This window comes from Rattus norvegicus, chromosome 16 (assembly GCF_021556685.1).
Source record: "Rattus norvegicus strain SHRSP/BbbUtx chromosome 16, alternate assembly SHRSP_T2T, whole genome shotgun sequence".
Classification (NCBI taxonomy): Eukaryota; Metazoa; Chordata; class Mammalia; order Rodentia; family Muridae; genus Rattus; species Rattus norvegicus.
Genome location: NC_141549.1, coordinates 18,807,083 through 18,822,637, shown reverse-complemented (window position 1 = coordinate 18,822,637; position 15,555 = coordinate 18,807,083). Strand labels below are relative to the sequence as shown.

Sequence of the window (15,555 nt, the reverse complement as noted above, 5' to 3'; positions counted from 1 at the left end):
TGTGTAGCCTCCAACTTAGAGATCCCCAAGTGCTGTGTGATTAAAGGTATCTGCCTCCATGCCAGCAGTTTTACACGTTTCTAGTATGAGAGAGTCTCACTTTGTGATTCAGGACGATGATGAGCTCACAATCATCCTGCCTCAGCCTTCCAAGTGGAGCCTTGCCTTCCAAGCAGAGCCCTTGCTTGGTGGTGGAGGTGGCTGGATTCCTCCCCTGGCCTTATCACTTGGGAATAAATCCAAGCCAGGCTCAGGGTGCCCCAGGCTGCTCCTGCAACCTCTGTCCTCAAACCTGGTCCCGGTCCCTACCATAGCCTCTGCGTGGCCAGGGAGCTCTGATGGTCACTTTGTGTCTCTGCACGAAGTGTAGGGAAGGAGAAAATAATGAGCTTCCTCGGAGGCCCCGGATTAGGTGGAGCTCCAGGCTCCTCGCGGGGGTGGACAAGCATCCAGGCGACGACGACGACAAGTTATTCTGGTCCCTTGGCGCCTCCGCAGCTGGCGGGGCAGTCTATAAATGGGGCCGGGCCACGTTCCCAGTTCTGCTTCCTGTGGGGATGGGAGCGATGAGGACCCTGCCCGGCCTCACTGGGAGGGAGAACAGGATAGACCCAGATTCCCACCTTAGCAGGCAGATTTGCAGGAATGAGTCCTGTGGCATCATGGTCTGGAAGTCTGCATGTCTGCGCCCAGATTCCTGAGACACAGAGTTGCCTGGGTCCCAATATCCATATCGTAAAGGGTATGGGGTGGCTGCTCTCGAACCTTCTCTGCTTCTTTATTATTATTTATTTATTACAATTTTGGAATACTTGCAGGTCAGGATACTTCTGATCTCTAAGTGAGCAAAGAAGCAAGGCATTCTCTGGGTACTCCTTAGATCCTTTTCTCTTTGCACAGAACCGGATTTTCTCCCTTATTTCTTTGCGACAGGGTTTTATGTGGATCAAGCTGGCTTCAAGGCACTACGTAACTGAGGATGATCTTAGATTTCTGTTCCCCACCTCATTCCCTCCTTCTCCCAGTTCGGAGAACAGGGGCCCTGGATCAATCCAGGCCTTTGTGTTGCAATGCAGGCTCCCCACCAAAGTGGAAAATATCCTCAGCCCATTAAAAAACAGTTCCTTCTTTTTTCTTTTTTTATTATTTGTTTGGTTTGTTTTGTTTTTGAGACAAAGCTTCTCTTCATAGTTCTGCTGTCCTGGGACTCACGCTGTAGACCGGGCTGGCCTCACACTCACAGAGATCTGCCTCCATCTGCCTTCTGAGTGCTGGGATTAAAAACTCTGTCTTTTCTTTAATGGATCTTTTGAGCCCTAAAATGTTGTAAGCAAGATGTATACTTGCCATCCTAACACTTGGGAGGTGCAGGCGGGAGGATCAAGAGTTCGAGTCAGCCTCTGCTACTTGGCCAGTTCGAGGCCAGCCTGCTACATGAGACCATTTCTCAAAACAAAACCTAAACTTCTGACTGCTGCATATCTCATAACCAAGGGCCAAGGACTTCTAACCACTAGTTTCCAACCAGAGCTGGGTCCTGGCCTCAGGCTCTCCGCCCTTTAAACACCTGGCAGTCACCATTGGGCTGCTGAAGACGTAGGAGAGTGTTGATTCGATATCTAGTCCGTCGCTCGAGAGCATCAGCCAATGAGGATTTCATGCTTCACTAAAGCCCTGTTCTCCAGTGGCTTACCATGCCCCGCCCCTCTCGGGCCTGCGCAGGCCAGTGGGGCCCCGCGGCTGTCGATGTGGCCCCTCCCCTAACGTCACAGATTCGTTTGCATAGAAAGCCCCGCCCCTGGCTTTGCAGGACGCCAGCGAGGACTGCAGGGGCCTGAGCCTCCACCGCCGCCTGCAGCCCCCGCATCTTCTTCTGGGGCCCGGTCGCCAGCGCAGTCGCCACGGTCGCTGTCGCCAGCGTTGTCTCAGTTTAGAGAGGGCAAGGTGAGAGCAACCCAGGACCACACACTGCGGAGCCCGCGTTGCACTGACAGCCTGGGAGTCAAGGGGGGAGCGCGACTCGGGTGTAGTGGCTATGGGTCTCGCATTTGGCTTTCTGCACCTCGCATCCCGCACGCCTCACCCCTAACCTAGCACCTGGGGCCTGGGCTCTGCGACAGAGGGGGAGGGGAAGGCCAGGCCTTGCGGGAGTCTTGTGCGTGCTCGTGCTCGTGGGGTGAACACGCGTGTGCGCGCCCGCTGGGCATGGAGAAGCTCGCGTGACCTCAGGACGCGCAGCGTGCACACTTGTGAAACCTTGTGCGTGCATGGTGTGCGTGGATCCCAGTTCAAGTATAAGCTCACACGCGTGTGGAGCCATGAGCGTGTGTGATGTGTCCTCACCGATGGCCAGGTGCAATCGTGCATGGGTGCAGGGAGCTGGACTCACACATCGACTTGCATACACTATACATGTCTGCTTGTTTCTTCTGTTAGCATCATGCAGGGCAGGGGTTTGGGTTTACCTGTTCTAGATGCTTCATTGAGCGGGGGGGGGGGGGGGGGGAGGGAGGAAGGGGGAGGAAAAGAGAGAGAGAGAGAGAGAGAGAGAGAGAGAGAGAGAGAGAGAGAGAAGAGAAACGCGAGCGAGCACAGGCGCGCCCTTACGATTTTGTGCATGTGAGCCTGTGTTCATCCTGTCTCTTATCACGTGATGCGGCTATCTCAGGGCCCCAGTTCTTCCAGGAGAGGAATAAGGATGAGAGAGAACTGGGGATCCTCCTGTACTCATGCCCCCTTGTGGGCCTCTTTAGGGTAATGAGAGACTGATGGGAAGGCAGATGAAGCCTCCCCTCAGGGTGCAGAGGAATCTGAGGTTCACAGCCTTTTTAAAACCTTGAGCCTGTCAAGGTCACAGCTTGGCTTATGTTGGGGGGGAGCGGGCATGTGACATGGGGGGTCCTCACTTATCCTTGTGCAGTGCCCACCCTGTGTGTGGTCCTGCTACTCCCCTGAGGCCCTCTGTGCCCTACCTCTTACAGATGGCCTCAGCCACAGACTCTCGATATGGGCAGAAGGAGTCCTCAGACCAGAACTTCGACTATATGTTCAAGATCCTGATCATTGGTAACAGCAGTGTGGGCAAAACCTCATTCCTTTTCCGCTACGCAGACGACTCTTTTACTCCAGCCTTTGTCAGCACTGTGGGCATAGACTTCAAGGTCAAAACCATCTACCGCAATGACAAGAGGATCAAGCTGCAGATCTGGGTGTGTAGGGCTGGAGGGGAGAAGTCCATCCTCAGTGCAGCTTAGGCATGCTCACTGTGGGCCTTAAGAAAAGGAAGCTGGGGCTAACCCCCAACTGGTGCTGGGATTTAAGGTCTGCTCTGCCTCCTACTGTGAGTCTCTCGTTTTCTTAAGTCCTGTGAGTCCCCACTTCACTTCTGGCATAGTGTGGCATAGGGCGTTCAGGCAGCACCCAGTATGTTTGTCCAGTGACTAAGTGGTGTGGTCCTTTTTTTTTTTTTTTCCTTTTTTTCGGAGCTGGGGACTGAACCCAGGACCTTGCGCTTGCTAGGCAAGCGCTCTACCACTGAGCTAAATCCCCAACCCCAAGTGGTGTGGTCTTAAAGCTTTTTCTGACTCACTGTCCCTGGGCTTCAAAGTGGTTGCCTGGACAACCTCAGAGTGTATTTCCTCTCAGAGGGGCTGCTGTGAGGTCCCTTGTAACCTCTCACTCTTTCCCCCAGGACACAGCAGGACAAGAGCGGTACCGAACCATCACCACAGCCTACTACCGGGGCGCCATGGGCTTCATTCTAATGTATGACATCACCAATGAGGAGTCCTTCAATGCAGTGCAGGACTGGTGAGCCGCCCACCCACTCAGAAACTAGAAGGCTCTCAGAAGAATGGGATTGGAGGCAACTGGAGCTATGGCTTAGTTGCTCCAGTGCCTGCCCAGCTAGGACAAAGCCTTGAGCTCATCCCCAGTATGTCCAAAAGACAACAAAGAATAGGACTCAGGTGGGACAAACTACGTGGGCTGTTCCCAAGGCTTGGGGTTGTGGAAGAGACACAAGGTAACCAGTAAGCTAGACAGGGTCTCCCACTGATCTAGGCGATGTAGGTCAGGTCTGTGGTCCCAGAGACTTAGGAAGCCCAGGCAGGAGAACCACTTGAGCTCACTTGTCTGAGATCAGGTGATTGGCCAAGCGTTCGCCTAGCATATGTGAGAACCTGGATTCCAGCCGTAGTGCCACAAGCTAATCCCCTTAAGTCTAAACATTCGGTGCACTGGAACACCAGCCATCTTCTCAGCATGTGGGAGGCAAGAGGACGGAGAGATCAGGGTAACCCGGGCTCATGGGGAAAGCCTATCTCAGTTACCAAAGGGCAGGTGGTCTCTCACCCAAGGGCTAGACACAGGCACTCAGGGATGGGGCTGGGTCCTCCGGCTTCCTCTTCAGCCTTTGGCTGCCTCTGCAGGTCCACTCAGATCAAAACTTACTCATGGGACAATGCCCAGGTGCTGCTGGTGGGGAACAAGTGCGACATGGAGGACGAGCGAGTGGTGTCCTCAGAACGAGGCCGGCAGCTGGCCGACCACCTGGGTGAGTACCAAGGACGGTGGCCATCACCAGACTGGACCAGGGACCCGCTCACCTGACAGCTACCCACCCAGTATTTCACAGGTCGGGGCATGGGCTTGAATCTAGATGGTTCACACTTGAGAAAACTAGGCCTTGCCCAGGAGGCTTTGGCCATGGGTCTTGCTGGGCTTGAATCCAGGTGTTTGCCAAGTTGGCTGTCAGCCATGGGCTACCTTCAAGGGGCTGGACCTTGGAAGAAGCCAAGCCTGGCTTCCTGGAGCAGGCACAGCAGGCCTGTGTGGGAAGGAAGGGTGGGTGGTAGAGGCAGAGCAGTGACAGTAGTGCGTGATCGCCCCCTAGAGGAACTGTGCCTGTCACTGCATGCAGAGCTACCAAGAACCAGGTCGTGGAAGTTGTCTCTGGAAAGGGACTGTGGAGGCTGGCTGGGAGCCAGGCAGAAGTGGGAGGGAGGGGTAATGGACGGCTCACCCAGGCCAGTGTGGCCTCCCTCCGAACCCTTGTGCCTTTAAAGGCATGGGAGTGACCCTTGGAGAGGGAGTGCATTGGAGACTGCAGCTCCATTGTCATTCATTCCTCCATTCCGTCGCAGGCTTTGAGTTCTTTGAGGCCAGCGCCAAGGACAACATTAATGTCAAGCAGACCTTTGAACGTCTGGTGGACGTGATCTGTGAGAAGATGTCGGAGTCCCTAGATACTGCAGACCCTGCAGTCACGGGTGCCAAGCAGGGCCCACAGCTCACCGACCAGCAGGCACCACCTCATCAGGATTGCGCCTGCTGAACCACACTTCCCTTCCCCACCGCCAGGGGCGCGTCCCCCATCCCTGTCACCCTATTTATTATTGTAGCTATTTATTTATTTATTGAGGATGCGCCGCGAGCGCACCCCCTTCCCGCCCTGTACATACCCCCACCCAGCTCTGCCGTGGTATATTGTGGTCAGTGCTGCTTCCTCTCCTTTTAGAAACACCCCCCCCCCTTCCCACTTTTGTTTTTGTAAACCGTCCCATCCACAGTTGTCAGTTGTGAAGAGGGGACCAGATGTCACTCTGCAGCAGGCTGATGGGAGATGGCGGGCCTGCCAGCCCTCAGGCTGGGGGATGTGCCACGTGGACCACTTGGTTGACAGACTGGCTTCCTGCTTGCCTGGGCCTTCTGCCCTATACTTTGGGATAGATGGGGTAAAGGGGGATATAGTCAACTACTTTGTAATACCCCCCAAACTGTTCTTACGTCATGAGTGTCAAATGTGTCCCCCCACCTCCCTAGAAGTTATGAACACTATACACAGTCAATAAAGCGAATGGAACTTGCTGAGACCCAGCCGGCCCAGCCCCTGCACCCACCCCACAAGGCAGTCCTTGACATTAAAGAGAGAATTTAATGAAATTTCCGCACGGCCACCGGGGCCACCCAGCCTTGCATCAAGTTTTCTGAGGCCAACCCAGACCTCACTTCAAGGCCGTAGAGCATGTCCTTGCTTTTGTCCAGGCAGACCGAGGACTTCATGGTCCCAGTAGAAAACCGGGACAGCCCTTGCTGGTGGCTGATCCACATGGGAACAGTCTCTGGTGGGCTCAGAAGTAACTGCTGGTCCAGGCACTATCAGCCTGGGTTTTGGACATGGCCCAGAGCCTTTGACCTGCTTCAAAACCTCCTCCTTGAGCATGTCCATCGACCAACTCAGCTGCTGGGCCTCAGGTTCAGTCTGCGCAGCCCGGAGTCTGAAGGGGTTCAGGGGCCTGCATACAGCAGAAGGACGGTCACACTGGCACAGGGTGGAACCCACGCCCTCCCCTACTCCACGGGGTTGAGCTCACCCAGTACTTCAGATAGGACAGGTATGTGTCCCAGCCCAGTGTCAGCCCATTGATATAGGTGACTCGGAAATGAGAAGGGATGAAGAGGAAGTTCACCAGCTGGGCAGCTGGCCACACGCACCAGTCGGCCTGCGGGAAGGTGGGGCCACCATGAGGGCAGGGCGGCTATGATGGGCGGGACTTGGGCAGTGGGTAGGGCCAAGGCTTTGGGGTGGGTCTGGTAGAGTGGGGGTGGGGGGTGGAGCCATGTTGAGAGGGCTCCCATGGGCAAGCCCACCTTGTAGAAGTCCCAGAATTTGGCCCGCAGCTCCTGGCAGCTCTCCTCCAGTGTCTGGCCCTCCAGGCTGCCAAGGCCTGGGAAGAAGACCAAAAAGTGAATGAGGCTGAGGTGGCTGCAAGGCAGAAGCAGAGCACCAGGGCGGGTCCAGGGAAATGAGAGGCTGGTGATAGGGAACCTGAGCTACTTATGACAACATGAACACGTGCTTTAGGAGATCATGAGCCCATCGCTGTGTTCACCTTTGTCAATTTGGCTTAGCCTAGAATCACCGGAGAGTCTCCGGGGGCTGTCTACATGCATTGGCCTGTGGCAGCTTGTATAGGCTTATGTAATTAAATTAATTGATGTGGGAAGACCCAGGATCTGGACTGGTCACGAGTGGAAAATAATCCGGGTAAAGCAAGAGACCATGCAATTCTCTCTCTGGCTGAGATGTGACTAGCTGTGTGTGTTCAGTTCCTGCCTTGATTTCCGCACAACTATAGCTAGAAAACTCTTTCTGCCTCAGACTCCTTTTGGTCAGATTTTAAAAAGTCGGGAGTGGTGGCCCACCTTAATCCCAGCATTCAGGGAGGCAGAGGCAGGCACATCTCTTTAGCTGCAGAGCCAGCCTGGTTTACATAGAGATGTTCAGGCCAGCTGGGACTACATGGTGAGTGCCTGTCTCAAAATGGGAAGCAGGGAACTGGGCTACTGCCAGTTGGTAGCAAACTCGAGACAACCTGGGTATACGATGCCTCCTAGAACAAAGCAAAACAAAGCCCAAAATAATGAAAGGCCCCACGGGGCTTGGTGGCACACGCCTGTAATTCCAGTACTCTGGAGGCAGAGGCAGCTGGATCTCTGTCTGAGACCATCCTGGCCTTTAGCGCCAAGTTCCAGGACAGCAAGTTCTACACAGAGAAACCCTGTTCCGTGGGTGGGGAGTGGGGGAGGATACAAAGAAGATTAGAGAAGCCCCATCAGCACTCTCCTAAAGCACAAACCAGGTTCTGCCCATCACCGCCTCTGAAGCCAGAGTCCTGCTGCTCCTTACCCAGGAAGTACCAGACGCCTAGTATGGGAGATGCCACCGTTTGATCCACTAGCACCTTCTTCATCACACTCGGGAGGCTTCGTAGGCCCGAGGCGGGGAGGAGGCGATCCAACCACAGGTACCAGAAGTGTAGGAAGGGGCCCATGCTGCAGCCCACCGCGAACATGCTGGCTGCGGACAAGGAGAGTCAGGGCAGAACCTCCTGGGGAGGGGCAGGGAACCTTCCGGGGAGACTGACAGGACCCATGAGAGTGGGTACCCCGTCCAAGGGTGATTGACAGCCCCCATGAAAGTGGATGCCCGGTCCAGGATGACCGATAGGTCTCTCTGGGGGTCCGTCTCGTTCGCGGACCGGTCCCGCTCACCTGAGCGCCGCGCGCTGAATCTCTGCTCAGGCCGCGCGCGTACTTCCCAGGCCTGTCGCGCGCCATCGCCCGTGGCCATGAGCACGCCGCAGCCCAGTGTGTTGGTGACGAGCAGCGCGCGACCCTGGAACAGCGGGCGCCCCGCAGCCAGCGCCTTGCGAGCCCAGCGCCAGCCGCCTGCAGCCATCGCCGCGACAGACACTAGGAAGCCGCGGCAACCGGAGAGCGGGCCGCGCGCCAATCACATGCCGCGCCGAAGGACCGCCCTATTCAGAACGGCCCAATCGAAAATTCCAAAGCTCCGCCTCTTGAAGGAAATGACCAATTGTCCTCAAGCGTTGCAGCACGCCGCTCAAGCCGAACACGGAAGTCTTGTTTCGTTTTACACGCCCTTTTCCTGCTCTCAGCAAACCAATGGGCAAGTGCACATCAGTCTCGCGGGCCTCCCCCGCGGCGTCCCGCCCACTGAGCCGAGCTGGCCAATCGTGGGTCGTTGCTTCCGGTTGACCTGCCTCTCCCACAAAGCTTTCTGGGAATGGGCGGGTGCTGCTGCTCGGACTTGACCTTGGCGTGATCTATCCTGTGTCAGCGAAGCTGCTCAGGCAAGTACATGTACACCGGTCTAACCTCAGCTGTTTGAGACTTGTTCACTTATAGCCAAGGCTGGCCTTGAACTACTGCTGCCTCCACCGCCATGACACAAGTCTGCGTTTCGAAGACTAAATAGGAGGAGTTCATTATGCAAAATTCATGTATTGATCGCCTCATAGCAACTTTGTGTCGCTGCAAAAATAAACACTCTTACTTCCTTTTAGCGGTTTTGTTTTTTTTTTTTTTTTCGGAGCTGGGGACCGAACGCAGGGCCTTGCGCTTGCGAGGCAAGTGCTCTACCACTGAGCTAAATCCCCAACCCCCACTCTTACTTCCTTTATTCTTTAACGGTACACAAGCCACCAAACTGTTCTCTGATGCCCAGGTTCCCGATTATATCACCTGCCCTTTCCAGAAAAGCCTTATCTCTTCCTACAGTGAACACAAACCCCCGACCCCCATTGAGTCTCTGCCCCATCCTGGGTTTTATAGCTACGGGTTTATCCATGAATTTCTGTGCTGCCTAAGGGACTCCTACTCATTCTTCAAAACCCAATTCTAAAATGCCTCCCTTACTTATATACTCTTGAAGCACACATCCCATCCTTCCAGCCCTCATTCCTCCCCCTGGTTCATCCTGGCTTCATTAAACTAGAGACAAGCTTGGTTCTGCATTTCCACGACAGGTGACCCATCTGTAACTGGTCCTTGGCATCTTAAGGTGTGATGGTCAGATGGTCAATACTGTCAATCAGACAGGATCTAGAGTCACCTGAAAGACAAGTCCCAGGAGCATAAGATGGTTGGCCTAGAGCTGCAGTTCTCAACCTTCCTGATGCTGCAACCCTTTAATACAGTTCCTCATGTTGTGGTGACCCCAACCATGACCTTTTGTTGTTAGGTAATTTTGCTACTGTTACAGATTGTAAATATCTGATATGTGACCCCTGTGAAAAGGTTGTTTGACACCCAGCCCCCCAAGGGGTCTAGACCCACAGGGTGAGAGCAGTAGGTCTAGACTGTGTTAGCTGGGGTGACAAGATCCCTCCCACCCCTAGTGTGGGTGGCAGTATCCCACGTGCTGGAGTCCTGAATGAATTAAAAAGTCGAAAGTGTCTGTGTGTGGTGGTCCATGCCTTTAGTCCTAGCACTCAGGAGGCAGGGGCAGGTCTATCCCTGAGTTTGAGGTTAGCCTGCTCTACAGAGCAAGTTCCAGGACAGCCAGGGCTACAGAGAGAAATGTTTCCACCCGCCCCCACTCCCCCAAATAAGAGAAAGTGGGTGAAGCATCAGCAATTGCCTGCCTGCTTCCTGACTGCGCGTACAATGTGGTTTCAAACTCTTGCCTGGATTACACATACACACACCCCCCACCCCACCCCCACAGGCACACACACACACATAGACAGACACACAGGCACACACACACACACACACACATAGACAGACACACATAGACAGACAGACACACATAGACACACAGACACACACTGTCACACAGATATACAGACAGACAGACAGACACACACACACACACACACACACACGATTCCTTAAGTAGTTTGTATTTTGTCATACACATGAAAAAGTGACTGTTAGAGACAGCATCTTTTGGCTTTTTTTTTTTTCTTTTTTTCGGAGCTGGGGACTGAACCCAGGGCCTTACACCAGGGCTCTACCACTGAGCTAAATCCCCAACCCCACCTTTTGGCTTTTCTGATGAGGCTTGAACTCCAGGGTGTGGGGCATTGTGTGCTGAGCATGAGCAAAACCCTGAGTTACAGCTCCACATTAAAGATAAAAACACAAACTCCAACCTCAGGAAAAGGGAATCACAGCAATGTGGATGATGTATTGTGTGGATTTGAATTTAGCACCATTTGAAAATAAGGCAAGATTCTTGACTCCGAGTTTTGCATCTGGGTTTTGTGGGACACGTGCAGGACTCCATGGCTGGTCAGCAGCTCTTGCAGACTCCTCCACTTCAAGCTGAGTAGTTTTTCTTGGGACAATGACCTTCACTTATAGCAGACCTCCCTGGGGGCATCAGCCATGGAGGAGCAGATGTCTGGCTTCTCTGTCCCCTGGAGGGGGATGACAGGCTAGGAGTGACGGACTTACGTGGAGACTCAATCCCCCCACATGAACCTCACGATTTGTGCCCAGCTTACCTGGTACAGCTCACAAACGGAGCTCAGGAGCTGGCTGGGGTCCGTCAACGGTTTCTACAAATCACAGGAGACATAGTTAAGTGCAGCTGGGTAGGATGCATGTGCCTGGGAGCTGCTGTAGGAGGGTCACTGGTAGATAGTCCAGAACAATCTCACTTGTACTGACCTAGGCAGGCTGGCTGATCTGTCACTCTGAAATGGGTCCTCCGAGTACAAAAACTTGTGTGAAGCCAGAGCTCAAAATAGGCTATCTTTTGTTATTTCTGTTTTGGTGTCTTTTTTCTAATTAAAATATTAGTTTTAGATTTGTTATCTTTTTTTAAAGATTTATTTATTTATTTATTTATTTATTTATTTATTTATTATATGTGAGTACACTGTAGCTGTCTTCAGACACACCAGAAGAGGGCATCAGATCTCATTACAGATGCTTGTGAGCCACCATATGGTTGCTGGGAATTGAACTCAGGACCTCTGGAAGAGTAGTCAGTGCTCTTAACCGCTGAGCCATGTCTCCAGCCACAGATTTGTTATCTTATTTCATGTATAAAGGGGTGTTTTGCCAGCAAGTATGTCTGAACACTATGTTTATGTAGTACTCATGGAAGTCACAAGAGTGTGGTAGATCCCCGGAGTGTCTGCAGCAAGCTGCCACATGGGTACTGGGACTCGAACCCAGGTCATCTGCAAGAACAGCTAGTGCTCTTAACCACGGAGCCTGGAGTCACTGATGTAGCGACACTCACTGCTGGGGAAGACGCCACCATGTCTACCTTTTTACATGGCTCTGGAGCCTTGAATTCAGACTGTGCTGCCCGGTCAGCTAGAGAGTTCTTACCTCGTTGACCAGGACCCAGGGCACATACTCATGGGGTGGCTGTAGGGCATCTGTGAGCTGGGCGTTCTCATGCATCAGCTCTGTGCCTCGTTTTCCGGTGGCACACTCCATGATGCTTTCTGGTGACACCTCTGGAACATACAGCTGCAGGCACTGTGAGAAGAGGAGGACACATTGCTTAGTTCACTCGTTATTTCGCCATCAGTCCCCAGGTGGCCCCAGATAAGCCTCTCCCCTCTCACTGTCTGCCTGGGTGGAGGTTCCTTGAAACTGAGTCTTTGGGTGCTCTTGCCTCCCAGTAACACCGGATTTGCAGCCTCTGCCCCCTGGTATCTCATTATCTCAGGGCCTTCTTACAAGATCCCTCTGCTGGCAACACCCTGCTCCTTCCTTGGTGTCTCCTAGGTGCTCGTCCTCCTTCATTCTCCAGTCATATCAAAGGGGCAGCGCTGGAAATGTCCCTCAGGTTCGAGGAGGCTGGGCGGCCACAGTAGCGATTGGAGAGTTGTGAATCAATCTTTGGACTTGGACGTTATTTCCCACAATGCCCTGGCTTATCTCCTGTCACCTATCTTGTGTCTACAGAGAGTGAAGATCCCAGGCTCTGCTCATAGATCTAAAGGTTTTCCCGTATAAAAACTATATGGGCAAAGTCACGCCCAGGGCTAGGGTAGTGTGATGTGGGGCAGAGCCGCTGCCTGGAACCCCCAAGTGAGGGCCTGGGGGCGTGGCTCTGGGGTGGAACCCCTGCGCAGATACTGGAGACCTGGCTGCGCAGCCTCCCACGCACTAACTCACCGGGCCCAGTTTCTTCTCCATGTCCTCCATCTCCTCCATACAGACGATGGTTAGGAATGCCGCCTCCTTTTCCAGCTTGTCCAGCAGACAGGCCTGGAGAAGCAGGCAAGTGTTATGGGGAGAAAGTGGCCAACCCTGCCTCCCTCCATGGCGGATCTGCACTCCAGCTTACCTCCACCTTGTTCAGTTTACACTCCAGCTCCCCGTGCTGGCACGTGAACTCCCATGTACCGCTGACATTTCTCTCCTGCAAGATAAGGATAGATCTTGGTGAGCGCAGGTGACCAGGCGTTCCTGTCCCAAGGCATCCCTCCCAGCTTCAGTCGCTTCCCGCCCCCCTCCAGCACCTGTGCGTTCCCGTAGGGCACCAGAGTGATGTTCATGATTTCCATAACCATCAGCCAGGTTGGGAACAAATTTCGGACGAGGAAGTAGCGACAAGCTCCACACAGGGACTCATAATAGAGGCTGACATTGACAGGTGGTGCAGAGAGCAACCGGCGTGGCCCGAAGAGGCACAGGTCGTGGGCCTGAAAGGAAGAGAGGCATCTGGTGAGGTGCAGCCCGGGTCATCCCCAGGCTTCCGAGCCCGGTCACCCCTGCAGAGGGCAGTCCTATGACAAGTTGCTTATAGTTCCGTTCAGCCTTGTGGCACTGGGACTAGAGGTCTCTGCGCATGTGGGGTGAGCGGTCTCCTGATGAGCCACGCCCCGGCCCCTCTGAGGTTTTCTAGTCTCTAGATCGTGTTCCGCAATCACAGTTTATCTACAAAAAACGGAACCTGACAGGCTCTCAAACAGTAGGTGGTCAGTGAATGCACAATCTTTAACTATATTCAGGAAGTGCTAAGACATGCATATTTCTAGCACTTGGGAGGCAGTGGAAGAGCTCAAGGCCAGCATGGTCTACTACATAGTGAGTTCCAGGACAGTCAGCGCTACACTGAGACTCTGTCCCGTCAACAAACAAAACAGAAAACCAAACCTAATCAAAACAATAACAAAACAAGAGAACTAAAGTAAAAGAAAAATAAGATATACATATTTCTAGTTGCCGCTCTCTCTCAGCCTTGTCTGTTTGGAGATGCACACTCTGAAGCCAAATACAAGCGCTCGCGCCCTCCTCCCTTCCCCCCTTTCTCCCCCTTCCTCCCTCTCTCCCCCGTGCCCCCTCACTCTATTTATTCTTCCTCTCCAGGGACCCAGGGGAACTTCACCCAGTCTGACGCCCGACTAGACACAGGAGGTGACTGATGCGTACAGACTTCCGGTCCCCAGGGAGGGCGGGCCAGAATCTGAGCACCGCTCTAGGTGCACGGGGCATGTGTTTGCTCCATGTCAGAAGCTCGTTAGCCCTCTCTTCTTTGGCTGGAACGCACGCGGTAAGCGACAAGAATTGCGTGAGAGTGGAGACCAGACAGTAGCTCAACAGGTCTGGAGCAGAACACTCCCCTACATGCCGCGCGCGTGCCCATCCCTCAGCTCTTGACTCAAACATATACCGTAGGTGGTTGATAAATGCTCAGGCAAGGCGGGCAGGGGATAGCTGCGCTTTTCAGACCTAAGAGGGGAAACGAAGGACGTGGACACGGTGCTCAGTGTCCCGGGACTGGATTAGGGGTGGTGGCCCTGAACCTGACAACTTTCCCTGGAGACTTTGGAATTCCCCGAATGAGTTCACGGAATAAGTGCAGAGAAGTCCCTATGCTGACAGACTGGCGGGCCCCTTCCTGCGTCGTGGTTCCTACCTTGCAGGTGGCTGCGCCCTCGGAGGATCCTTGCGGCAGGGACGCAGTGGCTGCTCTGGGAACCTCGGGTAGGAACAGCAGAAGCAAAAGGGACAAGAATGGTACGAGCGGAGAACAGGACATGGCTGAGGAGAAAAAAGCTTGGCCAGGCCGGGGAGGCGGGAGACTTTAAGCAAGTGGATGCTCCACCCACTGAGACCACGCCCACACAGGTTCCTCCTAACTCTGGGCCCCCTTTCCTCAAGGCTCCGCTCCAGCCAGGTGCTAGCCCCAAATCACGAGGCCACAGGACTCTGTCTAGCCTTGTGTTCTCCGCAGCCAGTATGTCCGGTCACGTGAGGCTTTTGGATCAAGGGACGGGAAGGAGGACTCCAGACAATAACCGACCGAGGGACATAAGGCAGAGTCCTCATGTCCTTCCTTTGAGCTCAGTGGAGGTCGGGGAGTGATACAGACTCCTCACTAATTCTTACCCCCACCACTCCAGGTCAGAGCAAGCCAGCCCCGTCGGGCACATCCCCCGACCTCTGCTGATTATGGCCCTAGCACAGAAGCTAGCTCAGCCAGGGCAACTCCCCATCTCTGAGGTCCTGGGCCCTGGCTTGGGTTGAGGACAGAGCTGGGGTACTTGCTTCCAGCAACAGAGTGTGTAGGCGGAGATGTGCCTGGACTCCAGGACTCTGCCTCTTTCCATCAGCTGCGGTTTCCCGGCCTCTGAAATGGGGCACGAGTGACACAATGACTGTGGATAGTCACCACGAAAAAAAAAATCAGAGGTGACCTAGGCTGGGACTGGAGCCTCTGCACCAAGTCAGATTGAAAGCTGAACACTGGGTCCCTGGAGCAGTGACAAGCCACAGAACAGCAGCACCAGCAGGAAAAGTTCCAGTTCCAAGTGTGAGAAACCCTGGTTTTTTGTTCAGGAGACAGCAAGCTAGAGAGGATGGCGATTTCCAGCGTTCAGAAGCTGATAGGGACAGCTACAGGCTGAGAGGCTCTGTTCTAACCAAGACTTGGTATTCCCACCCCGACCCCTCTGCAAGCTCGGCAAAGATCTCCCCTGAGCCATGCCCCCAGCCCCTCATTGGGAGATTCTGAGGGAGGGGTTCTGCCGAGACATGCCCCCAAGCACAGGTAACATTTGTTTTCCTTAATGTTGATTCGTGTCTCTCCAACTAACAAGCTTGTGGTTCTGCCTCAGCTTCCCAGGATCTGGGACCACAAGGTACTGTTTGTCTTAGGTCAGTCGCAGGATGCAGCAAAGACCAAGGCCAACTGAACCCCATAGGGTAGTAGGTCAGGGATGGGCTCTGTCCATTCCTGGCCTAGCTGAGTCCAAAGGTGCTCTCAGAAGA

General features: G+C 53.9%; 3 protein-coding genes across 7 annotated transcripts; 1 reads left to right on the top strand and 2 right to left on the bottom strand.

The window, feature by feature from the left end:
* Window positions 1-1,836: 1,836 nt before the first annotated feature.
* Window positions 1,837-5,943, top strand: Rab3a (RAB3A, member RAS oncogene family). Its single transcript, NM_013018.2, is given in 5 exon segments — window positions 1,837-1,944; window positions 2,982-3,209; window positions 3,692-3,810; window positions 4,431-4,555; window positions 5,145-5,943. Coding segments are annotated over 4 exon segments (663 nt in total). The 5' UTR covers window positions 1,837-1,944; the 3' UTR covers window positions 5,336-5,943.
* On the bottom strand, window positions 5,916-8,275 carry Mpv17l2 (MPV17 mitochondrial inner membrane protein like 2). Of its 5 annotated transcripts, none has more exons than XR_015639348.1 (5): window positions 8,056-8,275; window positions 7,207-7,861; window positions 6,652-6,728; window positions 6,375-6,503; window positions 5,916-6,296 (listed from the first exon to the last, which is right to left on the bottom strand). XR_015639348.1 is itself a non-coding variant. In NM_001106072.3 (5 exon segments), coding segments are annotated over 5 exon segments (603 nt in total). In that variant the 5' UTR covers window positions 8,243-8,271; the 3' UTR covers window positions 5,916-6,257.
* Window positions 8,276-10,464: 2,189 nt separating this feature from the next.
* Window positions 10,465-14,518, bottom strand: Ifi30 (IFI30, lysosomal thiol reductase). Its single transcript, NM_001030026.2, is given in 7 exon segments — window positions 10,465-10,730; window positions 10,818-10,871; window positions 11,656-11,808; window positions 12,454-12,546; window positions 12,626-12,700; window positions 12,801-12,983; window positions 14,201-14,518. Coding segments are annotated over 7 exon segments (747 nt in total). The 5' UTR covers window positions 14,324-14,518; the 3' UTR covers window positions 10,465-10,664.
* Between the last annotated feature and the right edge of the window lie 1,037 nt (window positions 14,519-15,555).